Source organism: Oncorhynchus keta, chromosome 35 (assembly GCF_023373465.1).
Source record: "Oncorhynchus keta strain PuntledgeMale-10-30-2019 chromosome 35, Oket_V2, whole genome shotgun sequence".
Lineage (NCBI taxonomy): Eukaryota > Metazoa > Chordata > Actinopteri > Salmoniformes > Salmonidae > Oncorhynchus > Oncorhynchus keta.
Window position 1 is genome coordinate 4,754,814 of NC_068455.1, and position 26,029 is coordinate 4,780,842.

The window sequence follows — 26,029 nt, forward strand, 5'->3', positions numbered from 1 at the left end:
CAGCTCTTAGAGACTTCCCAGGAAAAACTCACAGCTCTTAGGGACTTCCCTAGAAAGACTCACAGCTCTTAGAGACTTCCCAGGAAAAACTCACAGCTCTTAGAGACTTCCCTAGAAAGACTCACAGCTCTTAGAGACTTCCATAGAAAGACTCACAGCTCTTAGAGACTTCCCTAGAAAGACTCACAGCTCTTAGAGACTTCCCTAGAAAGACTCACAGCTCTTAGAGACTTCCCTAGAAAGACTCACAGCTCTTAGAGACTTCCCTAGAAAGACTCACAGCTCTTAGAGACTTCCCTAGAAAGACTCACAGCTGTAAGCTGCCATGTGATTTCCAACATGTATTGTCTCAGGGCTGTGAATACGTATGTAAATGATTATGGGGTATTGTGTATAGACAGGTGAGAAATCTATTTTAATTTTAGGCTGTAATACAAGAACATTTGTAAAAAGTATTTATTTCCGAAGGTACTGTAGTTGTGTATATTTCAGTATTAACTCAGTAGAGTACTAGTGTGTATATATCAGTATTAACTCAGTAGAGTACTAGTGTGTATATATCAGTATAGACACCAGTAGAGTACTCGTGTGTGTATATATCAGTATTAACCCCAGTAGAGTACTAGTGTGTATATATCAGTATTAACTCCATAGAATACTTAGTGTGTATATATCAGTATTAACTCAGTAGAGTACTAGTGTGTATATATCAGTATTAACTCAGTAGAATACTAGTGTGTATATATCAGTATTGACCCCAGTAGAGTACTAGTGTGTATATATCAGTATTAACTCAGTAGAATACTAGTGTGTATATATCAGTATTAACCCCAGTAGAGCACTAGTGTGTATATATCAGTATAGACCCCAGTAGAGTACTAGTGTGTATATATCAGTATTAACCCCAGTAGAGCACTAGTGTGTATATATCAGTATTTACCCCAGTAGAGTACTAGTGTGTATATATCAGTATTAACTCAGTAGAGTACTAGTGTGTATATATCAGTATAGACCCCAGTAGAGCACTAGTGTGTATATATCAGTATTTACCCCAGTAGAGTACTAGTGTGTATATATCAGTATTGACCCCAGTAGAGTACTAGTGTGTATATATCAGTATTAACTCAGTAGAGTACTAGTGTGTATATATCAGTATAGACCCCAGTAGAGCACTAGTGTGTATATATCAGTATTTACCCCAGTAGAGTACTAGTGTGTGTATATCAGTATAGACCCCAGTAGAGTACTAGTGTGTATATATGAGTATTAACTCAGTAGAGCAGTAGTGTGTATATATTAGTATTAACTCAGTAAAGTACCAGTGTCTAGGGTCACTATGTTGCTATGTGTTGCTATCTGTTGCTATCTGTTGCTATGTGTTGCTATGTGTATGTATATGATCACAGGAAACCTCTGTCAGCCCACTGTCTGTTTTATGTGTATTCAACCCTGCTTGTTGACTTTAGTGTGTTAAAGTCTAGCCTAACCAGTGAGGGGTAGTAACCTGGAATAGCCCTCCTGATTAGTTACTTGCTTTGAGGTTTGTAGCATCAGCTTATGACTGTGGTGTGGGTAGCTGCGGGTGGAGGGGCCTGGGGTTGTGGTGTGGGTAGCTATGGGTGGAGGGGGCCTAGGGTTGTGGTGTTGGTAGCTGCAGGTGGAGGGGCCTGGGGCTGTGGTGTGGGTAGCTGTGGGTGGAGGGGGCCTGGGGTTGTGGTGTGGGTAGCTGTGGGTGGAGGGGGCCTGGGATTGTGGTGTGGGTAGCTGTGGGTGGAGGGGCCTGGGGCTGTGGTGTGGGTAGCTGCAGGTGGAGGGGTTTGTGGCTACAGTACTGAGTCTGACCAGGAATAGAATAGCTTCTAACCCTCAGACATGTTTGTACACTCAGAGACACGCCATTGGACAGGGCTGTCAAACTCACTTCCTGGACGGCAGAGTGGCTGCTGGTTGTTTTATCCTTTCCATTTGTGTCCAATGAAGACCTAGACAACCAGGTGAGGGGATGTCCTAACTCATTAATGAAGACCTAGACAACCAGGTGAGGGGAGGTCCTAACTCATTAATGAAGACCTAGACAACCAGGTGAGGGGAGGTCCTAACTCATTAATGAAGACCTAGACAACCAGGTGAGGGGGAGGTCCTAACTCATTAATGAAGACCTAGACAACCAGGTGAGGGGAGGTCCTAACTCATCAATGAAGACCTAGACAACCAGGTGAGGGAGGTCCTAACTCATCAATGAAGACCTAGACAACCAGGTGAGGGGAGGTCCTAACTCATCAATGAAGACCTAGACAACCAGGTGAGGGAGGTCCTAACTCATTAATGAAGACCTAGACAACCAGGTGAGGGGAGGTCCTAACTCATCAATGAAGACCTAGACAAGCAGGTGAGGTGAGGTCCTAACTCATTAATGAAGACCTAGACAACCAGGTGAGGGGAGGTCCTAACTCATCAATGAAGACCTAGACAAGCAGGTGAGGTGAGGTCCTAACTCATTAATGAACCCCTAGACAACCAGGTGAGGGGAGGTCCTAACTCATCAATGAAGACCTAGACAACCAGGTGAGGGGAGGTCCTAACTCATTAATGAAGACCCGAGACAACCAGGTGAGGGGAGGTCCTAACTCATTAATGAAGACCTAGACAACCAGGTGAGGGGAGGTCCTAACTCATCAATGAAGACCTAGACATGCAGGTGAGGTGAGGTCCTAACTCATTAATGAAGACCTAGACAACCAGGTGAGGGGAGGTCCTAACTCATTAATGAAGACCTAGACAACCAGGTGAGGGGGGGTCCTAACTCATTAATGAAGACCTAGACAACCAGGTGAGGGGAGGTCCTAACTCATCAATGAAGACCTAGACAACCAGGTGAGGGGAGGTCCTAACTCATTAATGAAGACCTAGACAACCAGGTGAGTGGAGGTCCTAATTCATTAATGAAGACCTAGACAACCAGGTGAGGGGAGGTCCTAACTCATCAATGAAGACCTAGACAACCAGGTGAGAGGAGTTCCTAACTCATTAATGAAGACCTAGACAACCAGGTGAGGGGAGGTCCTAACTCATTAATGAAGACCTAGACAACCAGGTGAGAGGAGTTCCTAACTCATTAATGAAGACCTAGACAACCAGGTGAGAGGAGTTCCTAACTCATTAATGAAGACCCAGACAACCAGGTGAGGTGAGGTCCTAACTCATTAATGAAGACCTAGACAACCAGGTGAGGAGAGTTCCCCACTCATTAACGAAAGACCTAGACAACCAGGTGACACTGGGCCCTCCATGAATTGAGTTTGACTCCCTGCCGTAGGAGTTTACAGCCGTGTCTCAGGGCTAATATAACATCAAAACGTTAACTCCTGTCTCTCTTTACTTCCTGTTAGCTGGACAACAGGTGAGTGGAACGCATGCTCAGTGTCGTGCGGCGGTGGTTCCCAGGTGCGCAGCGTGCAGTGTGTCTCCCATGATGCATCGGGGCCCCGCGTGGTGGAGGACGGCGTCTGTGCAGCCTACACTCCAGCCCCGCCCACCCTGCAGACCTGTAGCATGCAGCGGTGTGCCTACTGGAGGGCCTCTGCCTGGAGCTTGGTAGGTACTGAAGCTGAGCAGCGGAGCGATGAGGGTCGACTAATGAGAGAGTCATACGTAGAGTGTCACCATGGTTGGAGTGAATTCCTTAAACTATCGTATTGGTGAATTGTTTGTATGTCTCTCTTTGAATGTTCTGTACATAAAGCACATCCATTTATTTGAAGAACAGACAATAATTGATGTCTCAAATCCAATTGAATCCAATCTAATCCAATTAATCGAATCCAATTTAATCTGATCCAATCTAATCCAATCTAATCCAATTTAATTCAGTCAATTTAGCTGAATTGACAGCATTGAAGTGGAATTCACCCCAATCCTACTAGTCCCATTTTTTAGTGATAAAGAATCGGAGCAGTGTTCAGACTGACTGGTTCTCTATCTGGGTTCAGACTAACTGGTTCTCTGCCGGGTTCAGTCTGACTGGTTCTCTATCCGTGTTCAGACTGACTGGTTCTCTATCCGTGTTCAGACTGACTGGTTCTCTATCTGTGTTCAGACTGACTGGTTCTCTATCTGTGTTCAGACTGACTGGTTCTCTGCCGTGTTCAGTCTGACTGGTTCTCTGTCTGTGTTCAGACTGACTGGTTCTCTATCCGTGTTCAGACTGACTGGTTCTCTATCCGGGTTCAGTCTGACTGGTTCTCTGCCGTGTTCAGACTGACTGGTTCTCTGCCGTGTTCAGACTAACTGGTTCTCTATCCGTGTTCAGTCTAACTGGTTCTCTGCCGTGTTCAGACTGACTGGTTCTCTGCTGTGTTCAGACTGACTGGTTCTCTGCCAGGTTCAGTCTGACTGGTTCTCTATCCGGGTTCAGTCTGACTGGTTCTCTGCCAGGTTCAGACTGACTGGTTCTCTATCCGGGTTCAGTCTAACTGGTTCTCTATCCGTGTTCAGACTGACTGGTTCTCTATCCGTGTTCAGACTGACTGGTTCTCTATCTGTGTTCAGACTGACTGGTTCTCTATCTGTGTTCAGACTGACTGGTTCTCTGCCGTGTTCAGTCTGACTGGTTCTCTGTCTGTGTTCAGACTGACTGGTTCTCTATCCGTGTTCAGACTGACTGGTTCTCTGCCGTGTTCAGTCTGACTGGTTCTCTATCCGTGTTCAGACTGACTGGTTCTCTATCCGTGTTCAGACTGACTGGTTCTCTGCCGTGTTCAGACTGACTGGTTCTCTGCCGTGTTCAGACTGACTGGTTCTCTATCCGTGTTCAGTCTGACTGGTTCTCTATCCGGGTTCAGACTGACTGGTTCTCTATCCGTGTTCAGTCTGACTGGTTCTCTATCCGGGTTCAGTCTGACTGGTTCTCTATCCGTGTTCAGTCTGACTGGTTCTCTATCCGTGTTCAGACTGACTGGTTCTCTGCCGTGTTCAGACTGACTGGTTCTCTATCCGTGTTCAGACTGACTGGTTCTCTATCCGTGTTCAGACTGACTGGTTCTCTATCTGCCGTGTTCAGACTGACTGGTTCTCTGCCGTGTTCAGACTGACTGGTTCTCTGCCGTGTTCAGACTGACTGGTTCTCTATCCGTGTTCAGACTGACTGGTTCTCTATCCGTGTTCAGACTGACTGGTTCTCTGCCGTGTTCAGACTGACTGGTTCTCTGCCGTGTTCAGACTGACTGGTTCTCTATCCGGGTTCAGACTGACTGGTTCTCTGCCGTGTTCAGTCTGACTGGTTCTCTATCCGTGTTCAGACTGACTGGTTCTCTATCCGTGTTCAGACTGACTGGTTCTCTATCCGTGTTCAGACTGACTGGTTCTCTATCCGTGTTCAGACTGACTGGTTCTCTGCCGTGTTCAGACTGACTGGTTCTCTGCCGTGTTCAGACTGACTGGTTCTCTGCCGTGTTCAGACTGACTGGTTCTCTATCCGTGTTCAGACTGACTGGTTCTCTATCCGTGTTCAGACTGACTGGTTCTCTGCCGTGTTCAGACAAACTGGTTCTCTGCCGGGTTCAGTCTGACTGGTTCTCTATCCGTGTTCAGTCTGACTGGTTCTCTATCCGTGTTCAGTCTGACTGGTTCTCTATCCGTGTTCAGACTGACTGGTTCTCTGCCGTGTTCAGACAAACTGGTTCTCTGCCGTGTTCAGACTGACTGGTTCTCTGCCGTGTTCAGACTGACTGGTTCTCTATCCGGGTTCAGTCTGACTGGTTCTCTATCTGTGTTCAGACTGACTGGTTCTCTATCTGTGTTCAGACTGACTGGTTCTCTATCCGTGTTCAGTCTGACTGGTTCTCTGTCTGTGTTCAGACTGACTGGTTCTCTATCCGTGTTCAGACTGACTGGTTCTCTATCCGTGTTCAGTCTGACTGGTTCTCTATCCGTGTTCAGACTGACTGGTTCTCTATCCGTGTTCAGACTGACTGGTTCTCTGCCGTGTTCAGACTGACTGGTTCTCTGCCGTGTTCAGACTGACTGGTTCTCTATCCGTGTTCAGACTGACTGGTTCTCTATCCGGGTTCAGTCTGACTGGTTCTCTATCCGTGTTCAGACTGACTGGTTCTCTATCCGTGTTCAGACTGACTGGTTCTCTGCCGTGTTCAGACTGACTGGTTCTCTATCCGGGTTCAGACTGACTGGTTCTCTATCCGGGTTCAGTCTGACTGGTTCTCTACCGTGTTCAGACTGACTGGTTCTCTGCCGTGTTCAGACTGACTGGTTCTCTATCCGTGTTCAGACTGACTGGTTCTCTATCCGTGTTCAGACTGACTGGTTCTCTATCCGTGTTCAGACTGACTGGTTCTCTATCCGTGTTCAGACTGACTGGTTCTCTATCCGGGTTCAGTCTGACTGGTTCTCTGCCAGGTTCAGTCTGACTGGTTCTCTATCCGGGTTCAGTCTAACTGGTTCTCTGTCCGGGTTCAGTCTAACTGGTTCTCTATCCGGGTTCAGTCTGACTGGTTCTCTATCCGGGTTCAGTCTGACTGGTTCTCTATCCGTGTTCAGTCTGACTGGTTCTCTATCCGGGTTCAGTCTAACTGGTTCTCTATCCGGGTTCAGTCTGACTGGTTCTCTATCCGTGTTCAGACTGACTGGTTCTCTGCCAGGTTCAGTCTGACTGGTTCTCTGCCGTGTTCAGTCTGACTGGTTCTCTATCCGGGTTCAGTCTGACTGGTTCTCTATCCGGGTTCAGTCTGACTGGTTCTCTATCCGTGTTCAGTCTGACTGGTTCTCTATCCGGGTTCAGTCTAACTGGTTCTCTATCCGGGTTCAGTCTAACTGGTTCTCTATCCGGGTTCAGTCTGACTGGTTCTCTATCCGGTTCAGACTGACTGGTTCTCTGCCAGGTTCAGTCTGACTGGTTCTCTATCCGGGTTCAGTCTGACTGGTTCTCTATCCGGGTTCAGTCTGACTGGTTCTCTATCCGGGTTCAGTCTAACTGGTTCTCTATCCGGTTCAGTCTGACTGGTTCTCTATCCGGTTCAGTCTGACTGGTTCTCTATCCGGTTCAGTCTGACTGGTTCTCTATCCGGGTTCAGTCTGACTGGTTCTCTATCCGGGTTCAGTCTAACTGGTTCTCTATCCGGGTTCAGTCTGACTGGTTCTCTATCCGGGTTCAGTCTGACTGGTTCTCTATCCGGGTTCAGTCTAACTGGTTCTCTATCCGGGTTCAGTCTAACTGGTTCTCTATCCGGGTTCAGTCTAACTGGTTCTCTATCCGGGTTCAGTCTAACTGGTTCTCTATCCGGGTTCAGTCTGACTGGTTCTCTATCCGGGTTCAGTCTGACTGGTTCTCTATCCGGGTTCAGTCTAACTGGTTCTCTATCCGGGTTCAGTCTGACTGGTTCTCTATCCGGGTTCAGTCTGACTGGTTCTCTATCCGGGTTCAGTCTGACTGGTTCTCTATCCGGGTTCAGTCTAACTGGTTCTCTATCCGGGTTCAGTCTGACTGGTTCTCTATCCGGGTTCAGTCTAACTGTGGTGTGTTACTCTGCAGTGTTCAGTAACATGTGGGACAGGGGATCAGTCCAGAGAGGTGATGTGTGTAGGAGAAGCATCAGTCCAGCTAGCAGACACCTCCTGCTCCGCCTCACTCCGCCCAGTAGCCGCCCAGCCCTGCTCCATGCCCGCATGCCTACTGGCTGTCAGCTGGCACGTTGGAGACTGGGGACTGGTGAGTGGCCCAGACTGACAGACAGACGTTACAAACACATACACACACAGTTAACACACGCTCAAGCTCAGACACACACATACATACACGCTATACATGCATACACGCATGCTTAAACACTTACATCATTCCTCTCCTCCCCTCCTCTCCTCCTCTCTTCCCCTCCTACCCTACTCCTAACCTGCTACCCTCTTCCCCTCCTCCTCCCCTCCTCCTACCCTACTCCTAACCTACCCCTTCCCTACTCCTACCCTACTCCTACCCTACTCCTAACCTGCTACCCCCTTCCCTCCCCTACTCCTCCCTCCCCTACCCTACTCCTAACCTACTCCTACCCTCTCCTCCCTCTCCTAACCTCTCCTCCCTCCTCCTACCCTACTCCTAACCTGCTACCCTCTTCCCCTCCTCCTCTCCTCCTCTCTCCCCTCCTCCTACCCTACTCCTAACCTGCTACCCTCTTCCCCTCCTCCTCCCTCCTCCTCTCCCCTCCTCCTACCCTACTCCTAACCTGCTACCCTCTTCCCTCTTCCCCTCCTCCCCTCCTCCTCCTACCCTACTCCTAACCTGCTACCCTCTTCCCTCCTCCCCTCCTCCTACCCTACTCCTAACCTGCTACCCTCTTCCCCTCCTCCCTCCTCCTACCCTACTCCTAACCTGCTACCCTCTTCCCCTCCTCCTCTCCTCCTCTCTTCCCCTCCTCCTACCCTACTCCTAACCTGCTACCCCTTTCCCTCTTCCCACCTCCTCCTACCCTACTCCTCCTCCTCTCCCTCTTCCCCTCCTCCCTCTCCTCCTACCCTACTCTAACCTGCTCCCTCTCCTCCCTCCTCCCTCCTCCTCCCTCCTCCTCCTCCTCTCCTCTCCTCCTCCCCTCCTCCTACCCTACTCCTCCTGCTCCCTCTTCCACATCTCCTCCTCCCCTCTTCCTACCTACTCTTCCCCATCCTCCTCCTCTCCTCTTCTCCTCCTCTCCTCCTCCTCCCTCTCCTCCTCTCCTCCTCCTCTCCTCCTCCTCTTCTCCTCCTATCCTCCCCTCTCCTCCTCTCTCCTACTCTCCTCCTCCTCTCCTTCTCCTCTCCTCCTCCTCTCCTCCTCTCCTCTCCTCTCTCCTCTCCTCCTCCTCCTCTTCCGTCTCCTCCCTCCTCTCCTCCTCTCCCATCTCCTCTCCTCTCCCTCTCCTCCTCTCCAAATCTCCTCTCCTCTCCTCCTCTCCTCCGTCTCCTCTCTCTCCTCCCTCCTCTTCCGTCTCCTCTCTCCTACCTCCTCTCCTCCTCTCCTCCTCTCCTCCCTCCTCTCCTCCCTCTTCCTCTCCTCTCCTCTCCTCCTCTTTCTCTCCTCTCCCTCTCTCCTCTCTCCCATCTCCTCTCCCATCTCCTCCCCTCTCCTCTCCTCCTCTCCTCTCCTCCCCTTCCGTCTCCTCTCCTACTCTCCTCCTCCTCCTCTCCTCCTCTCCTACTCTCCTACTCTCCTCCTCTTCCGTCTCCTCTCCTCCTCTCCCGTCTCCTCTCCTCCTCTCCCGTCTCCAGTGCTCTAAGAGCTGTGAGTCAGGTCTGCGTGAGCGCCAGGTGATGTGTTCTGACAGAGAGAGGAACCTGTACCCAGTGGAACGTTGTAACTCTGTCCCCAAACCCCTCACATTGGAGACCTGCAACACACAGCCCTGCTACCACCCACAAGGTGAGAACATGCTGTCTCTCTGTGTGTGTGTCTCCATCTCTCTGTCCAGTGACCCCCAGTCTACTATAGCTGGCTATATATTTATGCCTGTCTCCATCTCTCTGTCCAGCGACCCCCAGTATGCAGGATCCCAGAGGACATGACAACACACAGTATGGATTCACTCCCTACATGCCAGACCACGCCACAGGTAGCTGACTCATTCTTTCATCCTTCTGTAACTTGTCCTTTCATTCATCTGTCTATCTGTCCAAGTCAACTTGTCCTTGTCCTTTCATCCATCTGTCTATCTGTCCAAGTCAACTTGTCCTTGTCCTTTCATCCATCTGTCCAAGTCAACTTGTCCTTGTCCTTTCATTCATCTGTCTATCTGTCCAAGTCAACTTGTCCTTGTCCTTGTCCTTTCATCCATCTGTCTATCTGTCCAAGTCAACTTGTCCTTGTCCTTTCATCCATCTGTCTATCTGTCCAAGTCAACTTGTCCTTGTCCTTTCATCCATCTGTCTATCTGTCCAAGTCAACTTGTCCTTGTCCTTTCATTCATTTGTCTATCTGTCCAAGTCAACTTGTCCTTGTCCTTTCATCCATTTGTCTATCTGTCCAACAACTTGTCCTTGTCCTTTCATCCATCTGTCTATCTGTCCAAGTCAACTTGTCCTGTCCTTTCATCCATTCGTCTATCTGTTCAAGTCTCTCTGTCCAGTCCTTTCATCCATCTGTCTATCTGTCCAAGTCAACTTGTCCTTTCATCCATCTGTCTATCTGTCCGAGTCAACTTGTCCTTTCATCCATCTGTCTATCTGTCCGAGTCAACTTGTCCTTTCATTCATCTGTCTATCTGTCCAAGTAAACTTGTCCTTGTCCTTTCATTCATCTGTCTATCTGTCCGAGTCAACTTGTCCTTTCATTCATCTGTCTTGCTGTCCAAGTAAACTTGTCCTTGTCCTTTCATTCATCTGTCTTATCTGTCCAAGTCAACTTGTCCTTGTCCTTTCATTCATCTGTCTATCTGTCCAAGTCAACTTGTCCTTGTCCTTTCATTCATCTGTCTATCTGTCCAAGTCAACTTGTCCTTGTCCTTTCATCCCATCGTCTATCTGTCCAAGTCAACTTGTCCTTTCATTCATCTGTCTATCTGTCCAAGTCAACTTGTCCTTGTCCTTTCATCCATTTGTCTATCTGTCCAAGTCAACTTGTCCTTGTCCTTTCATCCATCTGTCTATCTGTCCAAGTCAACTTGTCCTTGTCCTTTCATCCATCTGTCTATCTGTCCAAGTCAACTCGTCCTTGTCCTTTCATCCATCTGTCTATCTGTCCAAGTCAACTTTCCCTTGTCCTTTCATTCATCTCCTGTCCGTCAACTTGTCCTTGTCCTTTCATTCATCTAAGAGCTGCTGTCCAAGTCAGGTCTGCCTGAGTCCTTTCATTCATGTGTTCTGACAGAGAGAGAACTTGTCCTTGGAACGTCCATCTGTCCTGTCCAAACCCCCTTTCATTCATTGGTCTATCTGCAACAACAGCCCTGTCTTTCATTCATCTGTCTATCTGTCCGAGAACTTGTCCTGTCATTCTCTGTGTGTCTGTCTCAATCTCTTGTCCTTGTCCCCATTCAGTCTACTATCTGTCCAAGTCAATTGTCCTGTCTCCATCTGTCTTATCTGTCCAAGCGAACTTGTCCTTTCATTCATCTGTCTATCTGTCCCAGTCAACTTGTCCTTGACATGACAACACATCTGTCTTATCTGTCCAAGTCAACTTGTCCTTGTCATTCATCTGTCCATCTGCCAAGTCAACTTGTCCTGACTCATTCATTTCTTATCTGTCCAAGTCAACTTGTCCTTGTCATTTCATCCATCTGTCTATCTGTCCAAGTCAACTTGTCCTTGTCCTTTCATTCATCTGTCTTATCTGTCCAAGTCAACTTGTCCTTTCATTCATCTGTCTATCTGTCCAAGTCAACTTGTCCTTGTCCTTTCATTCATCTGTCTATCTGTCCAAGTCAACTTGTCCTTTCATTCATCTGTCTATCTGTCCAAGTCAACTTGTCCTTGTCCTTTCATTCTGTCCTTTCATTCATCTGTCTATCTGTCCAAGTCAACTTGTCCTTTCATTCATCTGTCTATCTGTCCAAGTAAACTTGTCCTTGTCCTTTCATCCATCTGTCTATCTGTCCAAGTCCACTTGTCCTGTCCTTTCATCCATCTGTCCAAGTCCTTGTCCTTTCATCCTCTGTCTTTCATTCAACTTGTCTTGTCCTTTCATTCATCTGTCTATCTGTCCAAGTCAACTTGTCCTTTCATTCATCTGTCTATCTGTCCAAGTCAACTTGTCCTTGTCCTTTCATTCATCTGTCTATCTGTCCAAGTCAACTTGTCCTTTCATCCATCTGTCTATCTGTCCAAGTCAACTTGTCCTTGTCCTTTCATTCATCTGTCTATCTGTCCAAGTCAACTTGTCCTTGTCCTTTCATCCATCTGTCTATCTGTCCAAGTCAACTTGTCCTTGTCCTTTCATTCATCTGTCTATCTGTCCAAGTCAACTTGTCCTTGTCCTTTCATCCATCTGTCTATCTGTCCAAGTCAACTTGTCCTTTCATCCATCTGTCTATCTGTCCATTGTCTTGTCCTTTCATTCATCTGTCCAAGTCAACTTGTCCTTGTCCTTTCATTCATCTGTCTATCTGTCCGAGTCAACTTGTCCTTTCATTCATCTGTCTATCTGTCCAAGTAAACTTGTCCTTGTCCTTTCATCCATCTGTCTATCTGTCCAAGTCAACTTGTCCTTGTCCTTTCATCCATCTGTCTATCTGTCCAAGTCAACTTGTCCTTGTCTTTCATTCATCTGTCTATCTGTCCAAGTCAACTTGTCCTTTCATCCATCTGTCTATCTGTCCGAGTCAACTTGTCCTTGTCCTTTAATTTATCTGTCTATCTGTCCGAGTCAACTTGTCCTTGACTTTCATTCATCTGTCTATCTGTCCAAGTCAAATTGTCCTTGTCCTTGACTTTCATCCAGGTATCTCCTGTGTGTTCTCTATGTGACTAGTTCTCTGTGTGATCTGTCATCATGTTGCTGTGCTGTTGATAGTATGTCCATGCTGTGTGTTCTCTATGTGACTAGTTCTCTGTGTGATCTGTCATCATGTTGCTGTGCTGTTGATAGTATGTCCATGCTGTGTGTTCTCTATGTGACTAGTTCTCTGTGTGATCTGTCATCATGTTGCTGTGCTGTTGATAGTATGTCCATGCTGTGTGTTCTCTATGTGACTAGTTCTCTGTGTGATCTGTCATCATGTTGCTGTGCTGTTGATAGTATGTCCATGCTGTGTGTTCTCTATGTGACTAGTTCTCTGTGTGATCTGTCATCATGTTGCTGTGCTGTTGATAGTATGTCCATGCTGTGTGTTCTCTATGTGACTAGTTCTCTGTGTGATCTGTCATCATGTTGCTGTGCTGTTGATAGTATGTCCATGCTGTGTGTTCTCTATGTGACTAGTTCTCTGTGTGATCTGTCATCATGTTGCTGTGCTGTTGATAGTATGTCCATGCTGTGTGTTCTCTATGTGACTAGTTCTCTGTGTGATCTGTCATCATGTTGCTGTGCTGTTGATAGTATGTCCATGCTGTGTGTTCTCTATGTGACTAGTTCTCTGTGTGATCTGTCATCATGTTGCTGTGCTGTTGATAGTATGTCCATGCTGTGTGTTCTCTATGTGACTAGTTCTCTGTGTGATCTGTCATCATGTTGCTGTGCTGTTGATAGTATGTCCATGCTGTGTCTCTTCTCTATGTGACTAGTTCTCTGTGTGATCTGTCATCATGTTGCTGTGCTGTTGATAGTATGTCCATGCTGTGTGTTCTCTATGTGACTAGTTCTCTGTGTGATCTGTCATCATGTTGCTGTGCTGTTGATAGTATGTCCATGCTGTGTGTTCTCTATGTGACTAGTTCTCTGTGTGATCTGTCATCATGTTGCTGTGCTGTTGATAGTATGTCCATGCTGTGTGTTCTCTATGTGACTAGTTCTCTGTGTGATCTGTCATCATGTTGCTGTGCTGTTGATAGTATGTCCATGCTGTGTGTTCTCTATGTGACTAGTTCTCTGTGTGATCTGTCATCATGTTGCTGTGCTGTTGATAGTATGTCCATGCTGTGTGTTCTCTATGTGACTAGTTCTCTGTGTGATCTGTCATCATGTTGCTGTGCTGTTGATAGTATGTCCATGCTGTGTGTTCTCTATGTGACTAGTTCTCTGTGTGATCTGTCATCATGTTGCTGTGCTGTTGATAGTATGTCCATGCTGTGTGTTCTCTATGTGACTAGTTCTCTGTGTGATCTGTCATCATGTTGCTGTGCTGTTGATAGTATGTCCATGCTGTGTGTTCTCTATGTGACTAGTTCTCTGTGTGATCTGTCATCATGTTGCTGTGCTGTTGATAGTATGTCCATGCTGTGTGTTCTCTATGTGACTAGTTCTCTGTGTGATCTGTCATCATGTTGCTGTGCTGTTGATAGTATGTCCATGCTGTGTGTTCTCTATGTGACTAGTTCTCTGTGTGATCTGTCATCATGTTGCTGTGCTGTTGATAGTATGTCCATGCTGTGTGTTCTCTATGTGACTAGTTCTCTGTGTGATCTGTCATCATGTTGCTGTGCTGTTGATAGTATGTCCATGCTGTGTGTTCTCTATGTGACTAGTTCTCTGTGTGATCTGTCATCATGTTGCTGTGCTGTTGATAGTATGTCCATGCTGTGTGTTCTCTATGTGACTAGTTCTCTGTGTGATCTGTCATCATGTTGCTGTGCTGTTGATAGTATGTCCATGCTGTGTGTTCTCTATGTGACTAGTTCTCTGTGTGATCTGTCATCATGTTGCTGTGCTGTTGATAGTTTGTCCATGCTGTGTGTTCTCTCACTGTGGTTCTACTAACAGTAGTCATTACTGTGATCCAGTCTCTTTCTACCCTGACCCCTAACCCTTAACCCCTGACCCCTGTGTGAGCTGTACTCTCTGACAGCAGTTCTCCTTCCATTGACATGTTCTACCCTGACCCCTGACCTCTGATCCCTGACCCCTATGTGAGCTGTACTCTCTGATGTTTAACTCTGACAGCAGCTCTCCTTCCATTGACATGTTCTACCCTAACCCTTAACCCCTGACCCCTGTGTGAGCTGTACTTTCTGACAGCAGCTCTCCTTCCATTGACGTGTTCTACCCTGACCCCTAACCCTTAACCCCTGACCCCTGTGTGAGCTGTACTCTCTGACAGCAGTTCTCCTTCCATTGACGTGTTCTACCCTGAACCCTGACCCCTGACCCCTGTGTGAGCTGTACTCTCTGACAGCAGCTCTCCTTCCATTGACATGTTCTACCCTGACCCCTAACCCTTAACCCCTGACCCCTGTGTGAGCTGTACTCGCTGACAGCAGTTCTCCTTCCATTGACGTGTTCTACCCTGACCCCTGACCCCTGTGTGAGCTGTACTCTCTGACAGCAGTTCTCCTTCCATTGACGTGTTCTACCCTGACCCCTGTGTGAGCTGTACTCTCTGACAGCAGCTCTCCTTCCATTGGTGTGTTCTACCCTGACCCCTGACCTCTGATCCCTGTGTGAGCTGTACTCCCTGACAGCAGTTCTCCTTCCATTGACCGTTCTTCCTTCTCCTACTCTCACCAAGGTCCCCATGTAATCCCATGTTTCTGTCAGTCCACAGACCAGACAGTGTTGACCCCCAGACCAGCACAGTGTACCACCCTCACGGCTTCGGGCCGGCCCAACACTGTAGCCAGTCCTACTACGGCTGCTGCCCAGACGGCGCCACGGCAGCTGGGGGGGCAGGGGGTCTAGGCTGCCCACAGGTGTCCCGCTGGGCTCCACGCCCCGAGCAGGCTTTCTGCACAACCACCAGGTAGACCACACACACACACACACACAGCTCTGTCCAGACTACCCTCAGCACCACCAGCAAGTTGTTGTCTGTATGGGGTCTACCGTACAAGCCTACATACATTTTGGTCACAGATCAGTGGTATTTTTAACATGGGCTTGGGCACGGTTCTCTGCTCAAACTCTCCCTCCCTCTCTCTCTCTCTGTCTGACTGACTAAATCCCTCCCTCCCTGTCTGTCTGACTAAATCCCCCCCGCTCTGTCTGTCTGACTAAATCCCTCTCTGTCTGACTAAATCCCCCTCTGTCTGACTAAATCCCTCCCCCTTTGTCTGACTGACTAAATCCCTCCCTCCCTCTCTGTCTGTCTGTCTGTCTGTCTGACTAAATCCCCCCCCCCCTGTCTGTCTGACTAAATCCCTCTCTGTCTTACTAAATCCCTCTCTGACTGACTAAATCCCTCCCTCTCTGTCTGTCTGACTAAATCCCTCTCTGTCTTACTAAATCCCTATCTGTCTGACTAAATCCCCCCCTCTCTGTCTGTCTGACTAAATCCCTCCCTCTCTGTCTGTCTGACTAAATCCCTCCCTCCCTCTCTGACTGTCTGACTAAATCCCTCCCTCTCTCTCTCTGTCTGTCTGACTAAATCCCCCCCTCTCTGTCTGACTAAATCCCCCAGGTATGGATGTTGCAGGGATGGTGTGACTGTATCACAGAGGCCCAACAGGGAAGACTGTCTGGAATATGTTCCTCAAGTAAGGACCTGTACTTCCTCTATCCTATAACCTCCTCTCTGAGCCCCTCTCTATCCTATAACCTCCTCTCTGAGCCTCTCTCTATCCTATAACCTCCTCTCTCAGCCTCTCTCTATCCTATAACCTCCTCTCTGAGCCCCTCTCTATCCTATAACCTCCTCTCTGAGCCCCTCTCTATCCTATAACCTCCTCTCTGAGCCCCTCTCTATCCTATAACCTCCTCTCTAAGCCCCTCTCTATCCTATAACCTCCTCTCTGAGCCCCTCTCTATCCTATAACCTCCTCTCTGAGCCCCTCTCTATCCTATAACCTCCTCTCTGAGCCTCTCTCTATCCTATAACCTCCTCTCTGAGCCGCTCTCTATCCTATAACCTCCTCTCTGAGCCCCTCTCTATCCTATAACCTCCTCTCTGAGCCCCTCTCTATCCTATAACCTCCTCTCTAAGCCCCTCTCTATCCTATAACCTCCTCTCTGAGCCCCTCTCTATCCTATAACCTCCTCTCTGAGCCCCTCTCTATCATATAACCTCCTCTCTGAGCCTCTCTCTATCCTATAACCTCCTCTCTGAGCCCCTCTCTATCCTATAACCTCCTCTCTGAGCCCCTCTCTATCCTATAACCTCCTCTCTGAGCCCCTCTCTATCCTATAACCTCCTCTCTGAGCCCCTCTCTATCCTATAACCTCCTCTCTGAGCCCCTCTCTATCCTATAACCTCCTCTCTGAGCCCCTCTCTATCCTATAACCTCCTCTCTGAGCCCCTCTCTATCCTATAACCTCCTCTCGGAGCCTCTCTCTATCCTATAACCTCCTCTCTGAGCCCCTCTCTATCCTATAACCTCCTCTCTGAGCCCCTCTCTATCCTATAACCTCCTCTCTGAGCCCCTCTCTATCCTATAACCTCCTCTCTGAGCCCCTCTCTCTATCCTATAACCTCCTCTCTGAGCCCCTCTCTATCCTATAACCTCCTCTCTGAGGCCCTCTCTATCCTATAACCTCCTCTCTGAGCCCCTCTCTATCCTATAACCTCCTCTCTGGGCCCCTCTCTATCCTATAACCTCCTCTCTGAGCCCCTCTCTATCCTATAACCTCCTCTCGGAGCCTCTCTCTATCCTATAACCTCCTCTCTGAGCCCCTCTCTATCCTATAACCTCCTCCCCCTGAGCCTCTCTCTATCCTATAACCTCCTCTCTGGGCCCCTCTCTATCCTATAACCTCCTCTCTGAGCCCCTCTCTATCCTATAACCTCCTCTCTGAGCCCCTCTCTATCCTATAACCTCCTCTCGGATCCTCTCTCTATCCTATAACCTCCTCTCTGAGCCCCTCTCTATCCTATAACCTCCTCTCTGAGCCCCTCTCTATCCTATAACCTCCTCTCTGAGCCCCTCTCTATCCTATAACCTCCTCTCTGAGCCCCTCTCTATCATATAACCTCCTCTCTGAGCCCCTCTCTATCATATAACCTCCTCTCTGAGCCCCTCTCTATCCTATAACCTCCTCTCTGAGCCCCTCTCTATCCTATAACCTCCTCTCTGAGCCCCTCTCTATCCTATAACCTCCTCTCTGAGCCCCTCTCTATCCTATAACCTCCTCTCTGAGCCCCTCTCTATCCTATAACCTCTCTGAGCCCCTCTCTATCCTATAACCTCTCTGAGCCCCTCTCTATCCTATAACCTCCTCTCTGAGCCCCTCTCTATCCTATAACCTCCTCTCTGAGCCCCTCTCTATCCTATAACCTCCTCTCTGAGCCCCTCTCTATCCTATAACCTCCTCTCTGAGCCCCTCTCTATCCTATAATCTCCTCTCGGAACCCCTCTCTATGCTATAACCTCCTCTCGGAGCCCCTCTCTATCCTATAACCTCCTCTCGGAGCCCCTCTCTATCCTATAACCTCCTCTCGGAGCCCCTCTCTATCATATAACCTCCTCTCTGAGCCCCTCTCTATCATATAACCTCCTCTCTGAGCCCCTCTCTATCCTATAACCTCCTCTCTGAGCCCCTCTCTATCCTATAACCTCCTCTCTGGGCCCCTCTCTATCATATAACCTCCTCTCTGAGCCCTCTCTATCCTATAACCTCCTCTCTGAGCCCCTCTCTATCCTATAACCTCCTCTCTGAGCCCCTCTCTATCCTATAACCTCCTCTCTGAGCCCCTCTCTATCCTATAACCTCCTCTCTGAGCCCCTCTCTATCCTATAACCTCCTCTCTGAGCCCCTCTCTATCCTATAACCTCCTCTCTGAGCCCCTCTCTATCCTATAACCTCCTCTCTGAGCCCCTCTCTATCCTATAACCTCCTCTCTGAGCCCCTCTCTATCCTATAACCTCCTCTCTGAGCCCCTCTCTATCCTATAACCTCCTCTCTGAGCCCCTCTCTATCCTATAACCTCCTCTCTGAGCCCCTATCTATCCTATAACCTCCTCTCTGAGCCCCTCTCTATCCTATAACCTCCTCTCTGAGCCCCTCTCTATCCTATAACCTCCTCTCTGAGCCCCTCTCTATCCTATAATCTCCTCTCTGAGCCCCTCTCTATCCTATAACCTCCTCTCTGAGCCCCTCTCTATCCTATAACCTCCTCTCGGAGCCCCTCTCTATCCTATAACCTCCTCTCGGAGCCCCTCTCTATCCTATAACCTCCTCTCTGAGCCCCTCTCTATCATATAACCTCCACTCTGAGCCCCTCTCTATCATATAACCTCCTCTCTGAGCCCCTCTCTATCCTATAACCTCCTCTCTGAGCCCCTCTCTATCCTATAACCTCCTCTCTGAGCCTCTCTATCCTATAACCTCCTCTCTGAGCCCCTCTCTATCCTATAACCTCCTCTCTGAGCCCCTCTCTATCCTATAACCTCCTCTCTGAGCCCCTCTCTATCCTATAACCTCCTCTCTGAGCCCCTCTCTATCCTATAACCTCCTCTCTGAGCCTCTCTATCCTATAACCTCCTCTCTGAGCCCCTCTCTATCCTATAACCTCCTCTCTGAGCCCCACTCTGTCATATAACCTCCTCTCTGAGCCCCTCTCTGTCCTATAACCTCCTCTCTGAGCCCTCTCTATCCTATAACCTCCTCTCTGGCCCCTCTCTATCCTATAACCTCCTCTCTGAGCCCCTCTCTACCCTATAACCTCCTCTCCGAGCCACTCTCTATCCTATAACCTCCTCTCTGAGCCCCTCTCTATCCTATAACCTCCTCTCTGAGCCCCTCTCTATCCTATAACCTCCTCTCTGAGCCCCTCTCTATCCTATAACCTCCTCTCTGAGCCCCTCTCTATCCTATAACCTCCTCTCGGAGCCCCTCTCTATCCTATAACCTCCTCTCTGAGCCCCTCTCTATCCTATAACCTCCTCTCTGAGCCCCTCTCTATCATATAACCTCCTCTCTGAGCCCCTCTCTATCATATAACCTCCTCTCTGAGCCCCTCTCTATCCTATAACCTCCTCTCTGAGCCCCTCTCTATCCTATAACCTCCTCTCGGAGCCTCTCTCTATCCTATAACCTCCTCTCTGAGCCCCTCTCTATCCTATAACCTCCTCTCTGAGCCCCTCTCTATCCTATAACCTCCTCTCTGAACCCCTCTCTATCCTATAACCTCCTCTCTGAGCCCCATCCTCTAGCCTCCATATAACCTCCTCTCTGAGCCCCTCTCTATCCTATAACCTCCTCTCTGAGCCCCTCTCTATCCTATAACCTCCTCTCTGAGCCCCTCTCTATCCTATAACCTCCTCTCTGAGCCCCTCTCTACCCTATAACCTCCTCTCCGAGCCACTCTCTATCCTATAACCTCCTCTCTGAGCCCCTCTCTATCCTATAACCTCCTCTCTGAGCCCCTCTCTATCCTATAACCTCCTCTCTGAGCCCCTCTCTATCCTATAACCTCCTCTCTGAGCCCCTCTCTATCCTATAATCTCCTCTCTGAGCCCCTCTCTATCCTATAACCTCCTCTCGGAGCCCCTCTCTATCCTATAACCTCCTCTCTGAGCCCCTCTCTATCCTATAACCTCCTCTCTGAGCCCCTCTCTATCATATAACCTCCTCTCTGAGCCCCTCTCTATCCTATAACCTCCTCTCTGAGCCCCTCTCTATCCTATAACCTCCTCTCTGAGCCCCTCTCTATCCTATAACCTCCTCTCTGAGCCCATCTCTATCATATAACCTCCTCTCTGAGCCCCTCTCTATCATATAACCTCCTCTCTGAGCCCCTCTCTATCCTATAACCTCCTCTCTGAGCCTCTCTCTATCCTATAACCTCCTCTCTGAGCCCCTCTCTATCCTATAACCTCCTCTCGGAGCCCCTCTCTATCCTATAACCTTCTCTCTGAGCCTCTCTCTATCATATAACCTCCTCTCTGAGCCCCTCTCTATCCTATAACCTTCTCTCTGAGCCTCTCTCTATCCTATAACCTCCTCTCTGAGCCCCTGTCTATCCTATAACCTCCTCTCGGAGCCCCTCTCTATCCTATAACCTCCTCTCGGAGCGCCTCTCTATCATATAACCTCCGCTCTGAGCCCCTCTCTCTGTCTATAATCTCTCTGAGCCCCTCTCTATCCTATAACCTCCTCTCTGAGCCCCTCTCTATCCTATAACCTCCTCTCTGAGCCCCTCTCTATCCTATAACCTCCTCTCTGAGCCCCTCTCTATCCTATAACCTTCTCTCTGAGCCTCTCTCTATCATATAACCTCCTCTCTGAGCCCCTCTCTATCCTATAACCTTCTCTCTGAGCCTCTCTCTATCCTATAACCTCCTCTCTGAGCCCCTGTCTATCCTATAACCTCCTCTCGGAGCCCCTCTCTATCCTATAACCTCCTCTCGGAGCGCCTCTCTATCATATAACCTCCGCTCTGAGCCCCTCTCTATCCTATAACCTTCTCTCTGAGCCCCTCTCTATCCTATAACCTCCTCTCTGAGCTCATCTCAATCCTATAACCCCTCTCTATCAAAACCTCATGTCCCGCTCGCTCGCTCTCTCTCTCTCTCTCTCTCTCTCTCTCTCTCTCTCTCTCTCTCTCTCTCTCTCTCTCTCTCTCTCTCTCTCTCTCTCTCTCTCTCTATCAAAACCTTATGTCTCTCTCTCTCTCTCTCTCTCTCTCTCTCCCTCTCTCTCCAAGGTGAGTTAATAATAATAATAATAATATATGCCATTTAGCAGACGCTTTTATCCAAAGCGACTTACAGTCATGTGTGCATACATTCTACGTATGGGTGGTCCCGGGATCGAACCCACTACCCTGGCGTTACAAGCGCCATGCTCTACCAACTGAGCTTATCTTATAAAAAACAATCAATCTTCACATAATCACTAGTTAACTACACATGGTGGATGATATTACTAGTTTAACTAGCTTGTTCTGCGTTGCATATAATCAATGCGGTGCCTGTTAATTTATCACCAAACGGGGATGATTTAACAAAAGCACTCGCAAAAAAGCACAATCGTTACACGAATGTACCTAACCATAAACATCAATACCTTTCTTAAAATCAACATCAAATCAAATTTATTTATAAAGCCCTTCTGTACAGAAACCCAGCCTAAAACCCCAAACAGCAAGCAATGCAGGTGTAGAAGCACAGTGGCTAGGAAAAACTCCCTAGAAAGGCCAAATCCTAGGAAGAAACCTAGAGAGGAACCAGGCTATGAGGGGTGGCCAGTCCTCTTCTGGCTGTGCCGGGTGGAGATTATAACAGAACATGGCCAAGATGTTCAAATGTTCATAAATGCCCAGCAGGGTCAAATAATAATAATCACAGTGGTTGTTGAGGGTGCAGCAAGTCAGCACCTCAGGAGTAAATGTCAGTTGGCTTTTCATAGCCGATCATTCATTGACAGTATCTCTACCGCTCCTGCTGAGAGTTGAAAACAGCAGGTCCGGTAAACAGGTCAGGGTTCTATAGCCGCAGGCAGAACAGTTGAAACTGTTGAAACTGAAGCAGCAGCACGGCCAGGTGGACTGGGGACAGCAAGGAGCCATCAGGCCAGGTAGTCCTGAGGCATGGTCCTAGGGCTCAGGTCCTCCGAGAGAGAGAAAGAAAGAGAGAAAGAGAGAATTAGAGAGAGCATACTTAAACACCGGACAAGTCAGGACAAATACTCCAGATATAACAAACTGACCCTAGCCCCCCGATACATGAACTACTGCAGCATAAATACTGGAGGCTGAGACAGGAGGGGTCAGGAAACACTGTGGCCCCATCCGATGATACCCCCGGACAGGGCCAAACAGGAAGGATATAACCCCACCCACTTTTCCAAAGCACAGACCCCACACCACTAGAGGGATATCTTCAACCACCAACTTACCATCCTGAGACAAGGCTGAGTATAGCCCACAAAGATCTCCGCCACGGCACAACCCAGGGGGGCGCCAACCCAGACAGATCAATACACAGAAGTACAGTGGGGCAAAACATTATTTAGTCAGCCACCAGTTGTGCAAGTTCTCCCTTAAAAAATGAGAGGCCTGTAATTTTCATCATAGGTACACTTCAACTATGACAGACAAAATGAGAAAAAAATCCAGAAAATCACATTGTAGGATTTAGCACAAAGTAGATGTCCTAACCGACTTGTCAAGACATTTGTAGAGTGGTTGAAAAACAAGTTTTAATTACTCCAACCTAAGCATTTGTAATCTTATCTACAAAATAGCTTTCAGCAAACTGGACAGTCTTTACAGACGCTTTTATCAAAGCAAAGTCTGGATGCAGTTTATCACAGTGCCATCCGTTTTGTCACTAAAGCACCTTATACCACCCACCACTGCGACCTGTATGCTCTAGTCGGCTGGCCCTCGCTACATATTCGTCGCCAGACCCACTGGCTCCAGGTCATCTACAAGTCCATGCTAGGTAAAGCTCCGCCTTATCTCAGCACGCGCTCCAGCAGGTGTATCTCACTGATCATCCCTAAAGCAAACACCTCATTTGGCCGCCTTTCGTTCCAGTTCTCTGCTGCCTGTGACTGGAACGAATTGCAAAAATCGCTGAAGTTGGAGACTTTTATCTCCCTCACCAACTTCAAACATCTGCTATCTGAGCAGCTAACCGATCGCTGCAGCTGTACATAGTCTATCGGTAAATAGCCCACCCATTTTCACCTACCTCATCCCCATACTGTTTTTATTCATTTACTTTTCTGCTCTTTTGCACAAATATCTCTACCTGTACATGACCATCTGATCATTTATCACTCCAGTGTTAATCTGCAAAATTGTAATTATTCGCCTACCTCCTCATGCCTTTTGCACACAATGTATATAGACTCCCTTTTTTTCTACTGTGTTATTGACTTGTTAATTGTTTACTCCATGTGTAACTCTGTGTTGTCTGTTCACACTGCTATGCTTTATCTTGGCCAGGTCGCAGTTGCAAATGAGAACTTGTTCTCAACTTGCCTACCTGGTTAAATAAAGGTGTTCTCAACTGGCCTACCTGGTTAAATAAAGGTGTTCTCAACTAGCCTACCTGGTTAAATAAAGGTGTTCTCAACTAGTCTCCCTGGTTAAATAAAGGTGTTCTCAACTAGTCTATCTGGTTAAATAAAGGTGAAATAAAATAAAATAAAATCCGACTTCAACTGTACATGTAAAAATCGTCCGATTATCGGTATCGCCACTAAAAAAAATCATATTCAGTTGACCTCTAGTTGACCTCTAGTTGACCTCTAGTTGACCTCTAGTTTAGTGTGTTTCAATTGTCCCAGAAGTTGTTTGATTCTATGGATTCTTCAATTACATTGAGCTGATTTCTGACGTACTTCTTCTTCCGTATTGTATATTTCTGTATTGTTTTAGTGACTGACCATAGTGTAGGCTCATGTTTTCTGGGTCTCTGTTTTTGGTTGGATAGGTTTCTCAATTTCGTTCTTAGGTTTTTGCATTCTTCATCAAACCATTTGTCATTGTTGTTCATTTGCTTGACATTTCTAGATTGATTAGGGATGCTGAGAGGTCAAATATACGGTTTAGGTTTTCTACTACCAAGTTTACACCTTCATTATTACAGTGAAATGTTTTGTCCAGGAAGTTGTCTGAAAGGGATTGAATGTGTTGTTGCCTAATTGTGTTTTTGGTAGGTTTCCACACTACTTTCCTTCCATCTATAGTATTTCTTAATATTATTCAGTTCCTTTGGCTTTGATGCCTCATGATTTGAGTATTGCTCTGTTCAAGTAGACTGTGATTTTGCTGTAATCTGATAGGGGTCTCTCTGTCTCTGTCTCTCTCTCTCTGTCTCTGTCTCTCTCTCTCTGTCTCTGTCTCTCTCTCTGTCTCTGTCTCTCTCTCTCTGTCTCTGTCTCTCTCTCTGTCTCTGTCTCTCTCTCTCTGTCTCTGTCTCTCTCTGTCTCTGTCTCTCTCTCTTTGTCTCTCTGTCTCTCTCTCACTGGCTCTTACTGTCTCGCTCTCTTCCTCTCTCCTCCCAGGCTCCTCCTCCAGCTGAGAACAGTATCCAGTGTCGGCTGACCACCTACGGGTGCTGTTTCGACCGTATGTTCGTAGCCGCAGGTCCCAATGGAGAGGGCTGCCCCAACCCACCATACAACGGTAGGACAGGGGAGGGAATGGGAGGAGGGGGGGAGCGAATGAGAGGAGTGGGAGGGGAGCGGGAGAAGGGAACGAGGGGAGGAGGGAGAAGGGAACGAGGGGAGGAGGGAGAAGGGAAGAGAGAATAGGTGTGGTGAGGAAGGGGTGTATTATCTCTGCTCGATAGAAAGACTGACAGTGCCTTGAATACGACATTATATTAATACAGTATAAAACACGAAAAACCTTTTTTACACTTCTCTCGTACCACCTTTTGTTTATGTTCATTGGTTGATGTTCTAATGGACTAAAAGGAGAGAAGTGTGACATGTCTTCCTGTTTCTCTGTAGTTCCCAGAACCACCTGTTCTCTGCCCAAGGCGGCCGGCTCCTGCAGTGGCTGGACGGGCCGATACTTCTACGACGTCACCGCCTCCAGCTGCTCCCACTTCTGGTACGGCGGCTGCCACGGCAACAACAACAACTTCCTGACGATTGCCGAGTGCCAAAGGCGTGCCCCGGTGCCCAGGTCAACCAGATGAGCCAACCCAGTAGCCAATCGATCCAGACGATTCAGCTGAGTCAACCCAGTCAGCCGGGAACAGGTCAGGACGTGAGCAAGGTCTTGACGGTGCAGCGCGGCAGCTCAAGGGGCTCAACCGGCGGGCGCCAGGGGACCAGCGCTGCCGACCACGCCCACCGGGCCAGAGTCCATGTCCGCCGCCCCGCCCCCTACGGCGTCCTGCACACCCACCCTGCAGCGAGGTAAGAACCCGAGGACCGTCCAGGGGCGTCTAGCCATGCCCACCCCTGCTGCCCCCGCCCGCTGCCCCGCCCACAGCCCCGCCCACAGCCCCGCCCACAGCCAGCCACCTGGCTAGGTGACGCTTCAACCCTGAGAAGGAAGCTGAGATGAGCCAGTGAGAAACAAAGAAGCTTAACAACATCCGACGGACCAAAGACACACACACACACACACACACACACACACACACACACACACACACACACCCTGTTATTGTAATAGTGTCGTAGGGGTACGATATGAAATGCTAACCTCCCCTGTCATTGTAATGGTGAGAGGTTAGCATGTCTTGGGGGTATGATATGAAATGCTAACCTCCCCTGTTATTGTAATGGTGAGAGGTTAGCATGTCTTGGGGGTATGATATGAAATGCTAACCTCCCCTGTCATTGTAATGGTGAGAGGTTAGCATGTCGTAGGGGTATGATATGAAATGATAACCTCCCCTGTTATTGTAATGGTGAGAGGTTAGCATGTCGTAGGGGTATGATATGAAATGCTAACCTCCCCTGTTATTGTAATGGTGAGAGGTTAGCATGTCGTAGGGGTATGATATGAAATGCTAACCTCCCCTGTTATTGTAATGGTGAGAGGTTAGCATGTCGTAGAGGTACGATATGAAATGCTAACCTCCCCTGTTATTGTAATGGTGAGAGGTTAGCATGTCG

At 48.2% G+C, this 26,029-nt stretch overlaps 1 protein-coding gene across 1 annotated transcript in view; it reads left to right on the forward strand.

Moving 5' to 3' along the window:
- The window catches only part of LOC127915728 (papilin-like), a gene marked incomplete at its 5' end in the record, with an annotated part of 58,306 nt that overhangs the window by 31,948 nt on the left and 329 nt on the right, over window positions 1-26,029 (forward strand). Inside the window, 8 exons of the mRNA XM_052496106.1 lie at window positions 3,390-3,594; window positions 7,544-7,720; window positions 9,247-9,397; window positions 9,507-9,587; window positions 15,104-15,305; window positions 15,963-16,038; window positions 24,458-24,578; window positions 24,908-26,017. Coding sequence (XP_052352066.1) covers window positions 3,390-3,594; window positions 7,544-7,720; window positions 9,247-9,397; window positions 9,507-9,587; window positions 15,104-15,305; window positions 15,963-16,038; window positions 24,458-24,578; window positions 24,908-25,098 — 1,204 coding nt within the window. The remainder of the gene's footprint in view (window positions 1-3,389; window positions 3,595-7,543; window positions 7,721-9,246; window positions 9,398-9,506; window positions 9,588-15,103; window positions 15,306-15,962; window positions 16,039-24,457; window positions 24,579-24,907; window positions 26,018-26,029) is intronic.